A 14,382-nucleotide genomic window follows, 5' to 3' on the forward strand; every position below is an offset into this window, starting at 1 on the left:
GAGGGACACTTCTTGCTGGTCAAAGGAAAAATACACCAAGAAGAACTCTCAATCCTGAACATCTATGCTCCAAATGCAAGGGCACCCTCATTCATAAAAGAAACTTTACTAAAGCTCAAAGCACACATTGCACCTAACACAATAATTGTGGGTGACTTCAACACTGCACTTTCCTCAATGGACCGTTCAGGAAAACAGAAATTGAACAGGGACACAGTGAAACTAATTGAAGTTTTGGACCAATTAGATTTAACACACACACACACACACACACAAACATATATATATATATATATACATATATGTATATATATATATATATACATATATGTATATATATATATGTATATATATATATATATATATAACATTTTATCCTAACGCAAAAGAATATACCTTTTTTCTCAGCACCTCATGGTACCTTCTCCAAAATCGATCATGTAATTGGTCACAAGACAGACCTCAACAAATATTAAAAGATCGAAATAATTCCATGCCTCCTATCAGATCACTATGTAGTAAAAGTGGTCTTCAATAGCAATAAAAACAACAGAAAGCCCACATACACATGGAAACTCAACATTATTCTACTCAATGATACCTTGGTCAAGGAAGAAATAAGGAAAGAAATCAAAGACTTTTTATAATTTAATGTAAATGAAGACACAACATATCCAAATCTATGGGACACAATGAAAGCAGTGCTAAGAGGAAAACTCATAGCCCTGAGTGCCTCCAAAAAGAAAATGGAGAGAGCATACACTAGCAGCTTAATGACACACCTGAAATTCCTGGAACAAAAAGAAGCTATTTCACCCAGGAGGAGTAGAAGGGAGGAAATCATCAAACTCAGGGCTGAAATCAATCAAGTAGAAACAAAGAGAACCATAGAAAGAATCAACAAAGCCAGGAGCTGGTTCTTTGAGAAAATCAACAATATAGATAAACCCTTAGCTAGACTAACGAAAAGGCACAGAGACAGTATCCAGATGAACAAAATTGGAAATGAAAAGGGAGATATAACAACAGAAATTGAAGAAATGAAAAAAATCATCAGATCCTACTACAAAAGCCTATACTCAACACAACTGGAGAATCTGGAGGAAATGGACAGGTTCCTAGACAGATATCCAACCCCAAATTAAATCAGAATCAAATAGATCATCTAAATAGTCCCATGACCCCTAAAGAAATAGAAGGGGTCATAGAAAGTCTCCCAACCAAAAAAAGCACGGGACCAGATGGCTTCAGTGCAGAATTCTATCAGACCTTCAAAGAAGACCTAACACCAATACTCTTCAAGCTATTCCACAAAATAGAAACAGAAGGAACACTACCCAACTCCTTCTACGAAGCCACAAGTATGCTGATACCAAAACTACACAGAGATCCAAAAAAGAAAGAGAACTTCAGGTCAATTTTCCTTATGAATATTGATGCAAAAATACTAAATAAAGTTCTTGCCAACCAAATCCAAGAACACATCAAAACGATCATCCACAATGATCAAATAGGCTTCATCCCAGGGATGCAGGGATGGTTCAATATAAGGAAATTCATCAATGCAATCCACTACATAAACAAACTCAAAAAAAAAAAAAACCCACAAGATCATTTCATTAGATGCTGAAAAAGCATTTGACAAAATTCAGCATCCTTTCATGCTAAAAGTCTAGGAAAGGACAGGAATTCAAGGCCCATACCTAAACATATTAAAAGCAATATACAGCAAACCGGTAGCCAACATCAAACTAAATGGAGAGAAACTTGAAGCAATCCCACTAAAATCAGGGACTAGACAAGGCTGCCCCCTCTCTCCATATCTCTTCAATACAGTTCTTGAAGTCCTAGCTAGAGCAATTAGACAACATAAGGAGGTCAACGGGATACAAATTGGAAAGGAAGAAGTCAAACTATCACTATTTGCAGATGATATGATAGTATACTTAAGTGACCCCAAAAATTCTACTAGAGAACTCCTACAGCTGATAAACAACTTCAGCAAAGTGGCTGTCTACAAAATCAACTCAAGCAAATCAGTAGCCTTTATATACTCAAAGGAGAAGCAGACTGAGAAAGAAATTAGGGAAATGACACCCTTAACAATTGAAGGAACACTACCCAATTCCTTCTACGAAGCCACAATTACGCTGATACCAAAGCCACACAAAGATCCAACAAAGAAAGAGAACTTCAGACCAATTTCCCTTATGAACATCGATGCAAAAATACTCAATAAAATTCTTGCCAACCGAATCCAAGAACACATCAAAACGATCATCCACCATGATCAAGTAGACTTTATCCCGGGAATGCAGGGTTGGTTTAATATACGGAAATCCATCAATGCAATCCACTACATAAACAAACTCAAAGAAAAAAACCACATGGTCATTTCATTGGATGCTGAAAAAGCATTTGACAAAATTCAGCATCCTTTCATGCTTAAAGTCTTGGAAAGAACGGCAATTCAAGGCCCATACCTAAACATAGTAAAAGCAATATACAGCAAACCGGTAGTCAGCATCAAACTAAATGGAGAGAAACTTGAAGCAATCCCACTAAAATCAGGGACTAGACAGGGCTGCCCCCTCTCTCCTTATCTTTTCAATGTTGTACTTGAGGTACTAGCTCGGGCAATTCGACAACATAAGGAGGTCAAAGGGATACAAATTGGAAAGGAAGAAGTCAAACTATCATTATTTGCAGATGACATGATAGTCTACCTAAGTGACCCAAAAAACTCCACTAGAGAACTCCTACAGCTGATAAACAACTTCAGCAAAGTGGCAGGTTATAAAATCAACTCAAGCAAATCAGTGGCCTTCCTATACTCAAAGGATAAGCAGGCTGAGAAAGAAATTATGGAAATGACCCCCTTCACAATAGCCACAAACAGTATAAAGTACCTTGGGGTGACTCTTAACAAACATGTGAAAGATCTGTATGAAAAGAACTTCAAGACTCTGAAGAAGGAAATGGAAGAAGACCTCAAAAAATGGGAAAACCTCCCATGCTCATGGATCGGTAGAATCAATATAATTAAAATGGCCATTTTGCCAAAAGCAATATACAGATTCAATGCAATACCCATCAAAATCCCAACTCAATTCTTCACAGAGTTAGAAAAAGCAATTAACAAATTCATCTGGAATAACAAAAAACCCAGGATAGCTAAAACTATTCTCAGCAACAAAAGAAATTCTGGGGGAATCAGTATCCCTGACCTCAAGCAATACTACAGAGCAATAGTGTTAAAAACTGCATGGTATTGGTACAGTGACAGGCAGGCAGATCAATGGAACAGGATTGAAGATCCAGAAATGAACCCACACACCTATGGCCACTTGATCCTGGACAAAGGGGCTGAAAACATCCAATGGAAAAAAGATAGCCTTTTCAACAAATGGTGCTGGTTCAACTGGAGGTCAGCATGCAGAAGAATGCGAATTGATCCATCTTTGTCTCCTTGTACTAAGCTCAAATCCAAATGGATCAAGGACCTCCACATAAAGCCAGACACTCTGAAGCTAATAGAAAAGAAACTGGGGAGGACCCTTGAGGACATTGGTACAGGGAGAAAATTTCTGAACAGAACACCAATAGCGTATGGTCTAAGATCAAGAATTGACAAATGGGACCTCATAAAATTACAAAGTTTCTGTATGGCAAAGGACACCATCAAAAGGACAAATCGGCAACCAACAAATTGGGAAAAGATCTTCACCAATCCTACATCAGATAGAGGGCTAATATCCAATATATATAAAGAACTTAAGAAGTTAGACTCCAGAAAACCAAACAACCCTATTAAAAAATGGGGTACAGAGTTAAACAGGGAATTCTCACCTGAAGAACTTCGGATGGCAGAGAAGCATCTTAAAAAATGCTCAACTTCATTAGTCATTAGGGAAAGGCAAATCAAAACAACCCTGAGATTTCACCTTACACCAGTCAGACTGGCTAAGATTAAAAATTCAGGAGACAGCAGGTGTTGGAGAGGATGTGGAGAAAGAGGAACACTCCTCCACTGCTGGTGGGGTTGCAAATTGGTACAACCACTCTGGAAATCAGTCTGGCAGTTCCTCCGAAAACTGGGCACCTCACTTCCAGAAGATCCTGCTATACCACTCCTGGGCATATACCCAGAGGATTCCCCACCATGTAATAAGGTTACATGCTCTACTATGTTCATAGCAGCCCTATTTATAATTGCCAGATGCTGGAAAGAACCCAGGTATCCCTCAACAGAAGAGTGGATGCAAAAAATGTGGTATATCTACACAATGGAATACTATTCAGCCATTAGAAACAATGAATTCATGAAATTCTTAGGCAAATGGATGGAGCTAGAAAACATCATATTAAGTGAGGTAACCCAGACTCAAAAGGTGACTCATGGTATGCACTCACTAATAAGTGGATATTAACCTAGAAAACTGGAATACCCCAAACATAATCCATACATCAAATGAGGTACAAGAAGAAAGGAGGAATGGCCCCTTGTTCTAGAAAGACTCAGTGAAGAAGTATAGGGCAAAACCAGAACGGGGAAGTGGGAAGGAGTGGGTGGGAGGACAGGGGGAGAAAAGGGGGCTTATGGGACTTTCGGGGAGTGGGGGGCTAGAAAAGGGGCAATCATTTGAAATGTAAATAAAAAATATATCGAGTAAAAAAAAAAAGACAAAACAAAACTAAACTAAACAAAACAATTGCCACAAACAGCACAGAGTATCTTGGGTTGACTCTAACCAAACAAGTGAAGTGAAAGACCTATATGACAAGAACTTCAGATCTCTGAAGAAGGAAATCGAAGAAGATCTCAGAAAATGGAAAACCATCCATGCTCATGGATTGGCAGGATTAATATACTTAAAATGGCCATCTTGCCAAAGGCAATCTACAGATTCAATGCTATTCCCATCAAAATCCCAACACAATTCTTCATAGAGCTAGAAAGAGCAATGCTCAAATTTATCTGGAATAACAAAAAACCCAGGATAGCTAAAACTGTTCTCAATAGTAAAAGAACTTCAGGGGCATTCAGTATCCCAGACCTCAAACTTTACTACAGAGCAATAGTGATAAAAACTGCCTGGTATTGGTACAATATCAGGCAAGCAGATCAATGGAATAGGATAGAAGACCCAGAAATGAACCCACACACCTATGGTCACTTGATCTTCGACAAAGGAGCTGAAAGCATCCAGTGGAAAAAAGATAGTCTTTTCAACAAATGATGCTGGATCAATTGGAGGTCAGCATGCAGAAGAATGTGATTCGATCCATTCTTATATCCATGTACTAAACTCAACTCCAAATGGATCAAGGACCTCCATGTAAAACCTGACACACTGAAACTAATAGAAAAGAAACTGGGGAAGACCCTTGAGGACATGGGCACAGGGGAAAAGTTCCAGAACAGAACACCAATAGCTTACACTCTAAGATCAAGAATTGACAAATGGGACCTCATAAAACTACAAAGTTTCTGTAAGGCAAAGGACACCGTCAAAAGGACAAAATGTCAACCAACAGATTGGGAAAGGATCTTCACCAACCCTAAATCTGATAGAGGGCTAATATCTAATATATACAAAGAACTCAAGAAGGTAGAACCCAGAGAACCAAATAACCCCATTAAAAAGAGCTAAACAAAGAATTTTCACATGAAGAACTTCGGAGGGCTGAGAAACACCTTAAGAAATGTTCAACATCATTAATCATTAGGGAAATGCAAATCAAAACAACCCTGAAATTTCACCTCACACCAGTCAGAATGGCTAAGGTCAAAAACTCAGGAGACAGCAGGTGCTGGCAAGGATGTGGAGAAAGAGGAACACTCCTCCACTGCTGGTGGGATTGTAAGATGGTGCAACCACTTTGGAAATCAGTCTGGAGGTTCCTCAGAAACCTGGGCATGACACTTTCAGAGGACCCTGTTATACCACTCCTGGGCATATACCCAGAGGATTCCCCAGCATGCAATAAGGACACATGTTCCACTATGTTCATAGCAGCCCTATTTGTAGTAGCCAGAAGCTGGAAAAAACCCAGGTGTCCCTCAACGGTGGAATGAATACAAAAAATGTGTTGTATTTACACAATGGAGTACTATTCAGCCATTAGAAAGAATGAATTCATAAAATTCTTAGACAAATGGATGGAGCTGGAGAACATCATACTAAGTGAGGTAACCCAGTCTCAAAAGATCAATCATGGTATGCACTCACTGATAAGTGGATATTAACCTAGAAACTTGGAATACCCATGATATAATCCACATATTAAATGATGTCCAAAAAGTTCGGAGGAGTGGCTCCTGGTTCTGGATAGACTCAGGGCAACAGTATAGGGGAATACCAGAACAAGGAAGTGTGAAGGAGTAGATGGAGGAACAGGGGGAGGGAAGAGGGCTTATGAGACTTGCGGGGAGTGGGGACCCAGAAAAGGGGAAATCATTTGAAATATAAATAAAGAATACATTGAATTAAAAAAAAAAGAAAGCTGGGGAATGTGAGAATCTGTTGTACATATCATTCTCTGTGACTTTCATATATCTATCTGTTTGATAGACTTTGGTCTATCACATCATGTAAACAAAGAATATAAAATTTCCAAGCACAGGCATCCTCAAGCGCATACACATCCTGACACATGCAAACACACACACACACACACACACACACACACAAATATACAGAGAGAGAAACAGAGACAGAGAGAGACAGAGAGACAGAGAAAATGAGCACACACACACACAACACAGATGAATTCAAGACAGAAACACATACACACATACACACAAATAGCTCTTATCACATCACAAACTTTTTTTTTATATTCAGGTGATTAATTTCCACCGAAACTGGTATGAGATGTTCAAGTTAAAAAAATTTATAGAGTAGGAGCAATTTAGCTTAAATCAGGATAGGTATACAAATTTTATGTTAACACCACAAATTTTAGGCTATTTGAAAACTACCATCATAATACAATATTCAAATCAAGTCCAAGCTAAAAATAAAGAAGAAAGAGGACCATAGAAAAGCCATCTGACAAGTGTTACCATTTGATGCTAGGAAATGCCTATGTGTTGTTCTTACTATATGCATTTAGTGATACACTGGGATCCAGGATGATCTCAAACTCACCGTGTCTTGCCTAACTATATTCTTTTTTATAAAGAATTATTTTATTTATATGAGTACACTGTAGCTGTCTTCAGACACATTAGAAGAGGGCATCCAATCCCATTACAGATGGTTGTGAGCCACCATGTGGTTGCTGGGAATAGAACTCAAGACCTCTGAAAGAGCAGTCAATCCTCTTAAGAACTGAGTCAAAACACTCTTAAATGTTTTTCTGTCTGCTCCACCTTAGCATGGGAACTAAAGTCTAAATGTACAATACTTGTGAATCAGACCAGGTATTTGCACACATTAAACAAAAACTCTACAAATTATCATCCCTATCAATATCTTTTTAAATAAGAGTACAGGAGAACTTTTTAAATAAGAGTACAAGAGTTCACTGCAGAGCAGCGTACATGCGTACATTATGAAAACTCCACTGGCAAGGTGGATTATAACAACCATTTATATGGCACAAAACTATTAAGATGATAACATTTATTTGATAAGAAAAATTAATAATACATGGGTGTTTAGCCGGCTGAATGTCTTTGCACCATATGCATACAATTCCTACAGAGGCCAGAAATAGGCACCAGATGCCACCAGAATTTGAGTTAAAGAATTTTGTAGCTATCATGTAAGTCCTCTGAGACTGCAACAAATGTTCTTAATGGAGAGCATGTATCTCCTCCCCACATTACACTTGACTTTTGTACTTCCAACCAAGTATGCTGGATCACTCTCAATGAAAGAGAAAATTTTGGAAAACTGTAGTGACAGCTACATGAGGTAGGCATGCTAATTGTCTTAGGCTGCCACACAAGGCTCCTGTAAGTTCAGAAACCAGCCACAGGATCACTGATTGTCAGTGTGCAACACATTTGTCACCTGTTATCAAGGATAACAATGCAGATTAGGCTTACAGATTACATATACTATTGAGAAAAACTTTCTGGTTGTGAACGTGGGTAAGAGAATGCTGAACATCTGGGTAAGCAATGTTGGTAGGAACCTTACTACTAGCTGGAGAGGATAAAGCCTGACTCAGTGTCCACATGCATCTGGTGGAGAGTGTGTCTCTGGAAGGCTAAGAATGGAGAGGATCAGTTAGTGCTATTCTTTTATGCTAGAGATCTCATAGCATACTGATGAAGTGCTATGGAAATAAACTGATTACTAAGACTGACAGTGAATCAGAGAGTTAATGTGTGGGACAACAAGTTTTGTGGGTCTCCATACTGGTGCTGTAAAATCAAAGATAAAAAGAATTTACAGTCACCTGATCTTCAGTGGGGGTAGGGGTGGGGGTGGCAGGTCTTGGCCTCCAGAAGCTAAGACATCTGGTTTTCCACTCCTCATTTACTCTGGCATTGCCATCTGATGTCCTCATATAAGTATTTTATGTCAGGATCCATAACAGGACAATTTGAATACTAGCAGGTGATCATCATGAGATGGTCTACTTTGTAATATTATATAATTTGTGACAGATTTTCACTTATTTGGCACGGTCATAGAAGAATACATTTAAGGAAAGATTCCTGCTATTAATATGCTTTTTCTGTTATTGTTATACATATATAACAATCACTAAGTAATAGCCTACCCCAATGGGCAGATCTATCCAGATCTACAAAAAATACTGTCTGGTAGTGATGCTGTATAGAAAAATAGATGATTTCTTAAGTCTTAATGATGATCCTATATGAATTCCTAAAATTATATCAGGGATTATTAAGCTCTTTTATAGGAGGACTGCTATAAGTCCTTTTCTGATTGTCAAAACTGAAATGAGAACTCTTCCAATCTCCCATGTGTCACCAGTTAGAATGAATCCAGACTTTCTCCTACTAAGAACTCTTTCCAAGATGTTGTAAAACAATTAACCAAAGGTCATAAAAATGGAACCAGCAATTTATTATAGGTGCTAGAACAGAAAATAAAATATTGACTGGGTTTATCTATGCAAAACTTCAGTAATATCCTAGTTATGGTTTTTAAACCTTCAGTGAACCTGTGGAGCTGAGACAGGTGATGGATGTTTAGCCAGATAATTACTCCTAATGGATGTGCATGTAAACCGTCTCTGTTGTAAACTTCTATTTCAATTTATGATGTGATTTTGTGTGTGAAGTTTTGATGAATATTTTAATATGTGATCATGTATTCTGAAAGATTTTTTTCACTGATATTTTTTATTGTAATTTTTTATTTTCTATATTCTATGTTTACATTTCAAATGATTTTCCCTTTCCCGGTTCCCTCCTTCCTCTAAGTTCCCTAAGCCCTCTTCCCTCTGCCCATTCTCCTATCAACTCCCTCCTACTTCTTTGTCCTGGTACTCCCCTACAATACTGGAACAAGCCTTTTCAGGATCAGGGACCTCTCCTTCCTTCTTCTTGGGAGTCATTTGATATTTGAATCGTGTCTTAGTGAACTGGCTGGTTTTGTGTGTAAACTTGACTCAGGCTGGAGTTATCACAGAGAAAGGAGTTTCAGTTGGTCATGAGATCCAACTGTGAGGCATTTTCTCAATTAGTGATCAAGGGGTAGGGCCCCTTGTGGGTGGTACCATCCCTGGGTTGGTATTTTCGGGTTCAATAAGAGAGCAGGCTGAGCAAGCCAGGGGAAGAAAGCCAGTAAAAGATCATCTTTCTGTGAACTCTGCATCAGCTCCTGCTTTCTGAACTGCTTGAGTTCCAGTCCTGACTTCCTTTTGTGATGAACAGCAATGCAGAAGTGTAAGCTGAATAAACCCTTTCCTCCCCAACTTGCTTCTTGGTCATGATGTTTGTGCAGGAATAGAAACCCTGACTAAGACACTTGCGTATTCAGAGTTTCTGAGCTAATATCCACTTATCAGTGACTGTATTCCATGTGTGTTCTTTTGTGATTGGGTTACCTCACTTAGGATGATATTTTCCAGATCCAACCATTTGCCTAAGAATTTCATGAATTCATTGTCTTTAATTGCTGTATTCCACTGTGTAAATATACCACATTTTCTGCTGTCATCCAAGCAGGGGCCTAGGGGCTCTCCTGTGGTTCCAGGGTTGGGAGCAGACAGGAAGTCCCGCCCCCTGCCATGTCATGTCTTCATGCCTGTCATGCCTTCCCAAAGCAGCCACCATTTCCAGTCACAACCCTGCTTCAGGTCCCCGCCTTGGATGTGGCCAGTGGGGACGTTACCGGCCCTGGGTCAGGGGCAGTGAAGTGTCCCAGCAGCTGCCTGTCACTCAGAGAGCCTGGGTTAAGGGGTGAGGTGGGCGGGGCTGGGAGCGGGCGGGGTATCTCTTGGGTCAGGTTCAGAGGCCACGGGTTCCCATCACCCACGGAAGCATGACCTCATCGACGTTCAGGTCACCGCCGTCGGGGTCACTTCTGGTTCCGAGGGGCAAGGCACCGCCCACTTCCAGGTTGTGGTGTGGCTCTGGTGAATGCTGTGTGACCCCAGCCTGGCTGTACCTGACCCATGGCACCATTTCTGGCCCCGCCCCCCCACCCCCGTCACTGACTCGCAGCGTGGTCAGCTGGAGACACGTCGGAGCCCTGGGAGTTCCCAGGTGGCATCCTGGCCACGCCCCTGATCCCGCTGGCTGGGACCCGCCATGGCCTGAGTGATGCCCTCTGACCCCCATGTCCCCTCTCCGATCCCGATCCCGGTGACATAAGAACACACAGGAGACTCGGTTCTGTTTCCTGTTTAGGGGAAGTAACACAGGAGGTGACACAAGAAGAGACCCCACCACAGCCGCACTGTTCATCCATCATGGTGGCAGAGGCGAAGATCACAGGGTCATGTACCCGCTGCCATCCAGCCTGAACGTAGCACCGCCCACTGACACCAGGGCTCCGCCCCCCCATTCTCCTGGGGCAGGGTGGTCCTCAGGCTCCGCCCACTTCCCCCTGGGCAGGATGACGTCATGGTCCTCTTCAGGCTTCGCCAGAGCTGCAGACTGCGAGTCTGAGATCCAGGCCTATGGGGGCAGGGCTGGAAGTCAGGGGCGGGCCGGAAGTTGGGGCGGAGCATGTACACTCGCAGGAAGTTTAGCCCCATGAGTGGGATGGGTACAGATAGGCAAAAGACCATCAGTCAAAAATATGGGCGGGGACTAGACCACCCACCCCCTACAGAACTGGAAATGGGGTTTCCCCGTGAAACTGCAAGTCCACACCCGACTTCTGACCCTGGGTGTGCAGGGCCCAGTACCTGGAAGTTCCCATGATGCTTCTCAAAGAGGCCAGGGAAGGAGCCGCTGGGGTCAGGCACACAGGGCAGCAGTGCATCCTTCACCCTGGGGGCCACCGGGGTGCAGGTTCAGAGGTCCAGGGTCACACTGCACACCACCCCTTCGCATCCTGTGACCCCTGACCTCTGACCCCGAGATGCATCACCCGTGACCCCAACCCCAGGTCATTAGACCCCATGACCCCTCACCTGCGCAGCCACAGCATGGCGAGGAGCAAGGCCAGAGTCAGTAGGGTAGCCAGGCCGCAAGCAAGGGGGAGTGGGGAGGAGGGGGGCGAGTCGTGGCCTGTGTCACAGGAGGCTGGGGGCGAGGTCTCCTGTCAATCAGCCGGCCATGCCGAGACACCCATGGCGGCCCCGCCCTCACCTGCCCATCCATCACTCCTGTCACCTGCGGGCGCTGCCCCTCGCCAGTGAGTCACACTGGTCCAGTCGCTCGGCTGCGCCTCCAGGCCATAGTGCAAACCCCGGGGTGCTGCCCGGACCCGGAAGTCATAGCAGCGCCCAGGGTCGAGCCCACCCACCGTCACGTTGCATTGCGGCTCGGAGGTCATCTGGGGAGGAGGGGGAAAGACGGGCATGATCACCACGGGGTAGGGGTGGAGGGTGTCTGAGGATGGGGTCAAAAGTCATGCCACAGGTCAGAGGTCAGGAATGGACAAGATGGCTGACAACCTAGAAATGATTTCCCAGCCATCCCCACCCATAGGGGTGATTGGCAGGCCCTGCCCCACCCCCTGATGTGACTCGCCTGCCAGTCTTCATCAAACGGGTCACGGTGCTGCACCTCATAGTCCAGGCCAGGGTAAGAGTGGGCGGGGCAGGAGACAGTGACTGCTTCCGGTGTCCAGAGGAATGTCACATTCCAGGGTGGGCGGGGCTTCACTGCGGGGGGGGGGGGGGGGGACGGGGGGGGAGAGCGCCGGACACTGACGTCATCGGATCACTCTTGGAACCCTCCACGTAACTGATAATAATAGCCCATGATTCCTCCACCAGCCGCTGCTAGGCCCACACAGATCCCAACACTTCCTGTTCAAGCCCCGCCCACGCTTGGACCCAACCATCACCCCGCCCATTCCCGGCCCCACCCACCGCATCCAGCCCCACCCAATCTCTCTCACGCCAGGCAGATGCGCGACGCCTCCTAGAGAACACTGTGGCCCCACTTCCATTGCGCAGCGTGACCTCCAGCAGTCCTGTCCCCACCGGGAAGATGCACCCGGAAGTGAATCCGCCAAGCAGGAAGTAGCGTGGGCAGGAACGCAGGGCATGGTCTCCATAGCTGCGGGGTGGGGCGGGGGTGAGGGGGTGGAAGGGGGGAAGAGGAGGGTGGGAAGATGGGGTCACGGGAGGGGGGATGATTTGAATAAGTGGGGGGTGGTAGGATGGGGGACAGGACCTGGGGGCATGGCTCAGGAAAGGGCGAGGCCGGGATTGTGTGATTGGCCAGATCAGGAGAGGTCAGGACTGAGGAAGTGACTTCCGGGATAGGGGCGGTGGGGGATTGGAAGTTACAGACCCGAAAAGCCAAACAGGAAGTGAAAACCCAATAGTGACCTACAACAAGGGCCCATCCAACCGGAAGTCACTCACCGGAAGTCTAGGCTCAGGTTCTGCCCGGTGAGGGGGTCAGGGTGCCACGTCACCTGCAGGGTCTCCAGGTCATGGCAGACAATGCTGACGGGGATGACATCACCTGCAGGGTGGGAACCGTGCGGATCGTGACGTCACCGGGCTCGCGGGTAGGGGGTGTCTGGGTTAAAGGAAGTGAGTGGCGGGGTGACCTCTGACCCCAGCACTGTCAATGTCAGTGCAGGGAGGGGGACTTCCATCTGTGTGTGGGGCGGGTCCTGTGAACGCCGGAGCTCCGCCCCGCTCTCCGCTGTCCACCCCGGCCACGCCCCTGCTTCGTGTCTCCTGGTCCTCATCCCCATCTCCTCACTTCGGAAGTGATGTTCTCGGGGAAACCCGCAATCTCCCTGCCTCAGACCTGCAATGTTTTCCGGATCAAGTCTCCGGCCAGGCGGGCAGAAGTGAGGACAGAGCCATTCTCCGAAGCGGCTTCAGCGCCAGTCCCGCCCCCGTCGCGGTGACTGACAGCTGACGCGCTAGAGGGGTCCGAGCCTGAGAGGCGGCTCATTTGCATATTCATCAGGCAAAACATTCCCGAGTGCGGTAATGCATATGCAAATGAGCGCAGATCAGATTGGCACCGTAGGGGCGTGGCCAGGCAAAGAGGTTGGAGATCGCACTCCTAGGCCGTGGTCCCGCCCCCGCTGCCATTTTGTCTATGCTCACGCCCTCCTGGATCCTCCCGTTTGGCCCTGAGCCCGCCTCACCCGCATGCCCTCACCCGAGCTCTGCTCCTGCGCCGCCGGCAGCGCGAGGATCCGCGGTAGGATGATGAGGGCGACCAGCCAGGCTGCAGCACGCATGTTGAAGGCGGGACCGCGGCGCGCGGAGACCGTGATTGACAACCGCGATGCCGCGGGCTAGCGACGCTGGTTCAGCGCCTTGTACCCGGATGGCGGAAGTCGCAGGCAGCAGCGATATGGAGATAACGGGCTGACTGTGTGCGCAGGGCGGGGCATGGGCCGTGGGCGCGGCCGTGAGTGAGTGACTGGCTTACTTGGGGGCGGTGCTTAGGGAGAATGAGTGATGGACATGTTGAATGACCTGAGCTCAGTGTTCCTGGCATTGGCTGTGGGCGGGGCCTCCTCGCGGTGACTGACTAGGACCTGCCCCCTAGGATGCTGGGAAATCCCTCATGTGAGGACACTGGACTGCTCTGGTCCAGTGGTCTGGGCAAGGCAGAGTGGTGATGTCATCGGGGCAGCGGGGTCACGTGACACCAAGCAGTCAGGTGAGGGATGATGGGGAGGTGACATCATGGGAGTCAGACCTGTGCCTAGGTGAGATTGTGTGGTCACACTGTGTGCAGGAGGGTCAGACATTGTGATTGCCCTCATACCATATATGTCAGGTCCCATGGCA

At 45.6% G+C, this 14,382-nt stretch overlaps 1 protein-coding gene across 1 annotated transcript; it reads right to left on the minus strand.

Moving 5' to 3' along the window:
• Positions 1 to 10,821: 10,821 nt before the first annotated feature.
• On the minus strand, positions 10,822 to 13,926 carry Crlf2 (cytokine receptor like factor 2). The gene is made up of 8 exons (XM_052166967.1): positions 13,742 to 13,926; positions 12,982 to 13,084; positions 12,510 to 12,670; positions 12,137 to 12,270; positions 11,777 to 11,939; positions 11,575 to 11,686; positions 11,347 to 11,431; positions 10,822 to 11,113 (listed from the first exon to the last, which is right to left on the minus strand). Exons 1-8 carry the CDS (start codon positions 13,821 to 13,823, stop codon positions 10,925 to 10,927), a joined length of 1,029 nt encoding a protein of 342 aa, XP_052022927.1. The 5' UTR covers positions 13,824 to 13,926; the 3' UTR covers positions 10,822 to 10,924.
• Between the last annotated feature and the right edge of the window lie 456 nt (positions 13,927 to 14,382).

The sequence above is a fragment of the Apodemus sylvaticus genome, chromosome 21, assembly GCF_947179515.1.
Source record: "Apodemus sylvaticus chromosome 21, mApoSyl1.1, whole genome shotgun sequence".
Lineage (NCBI taxonomy): Eukaryota > Metazoa > Chordata > Mammalia > Rodentia > Muridae > Apodemus > Apodemus sylvaticus.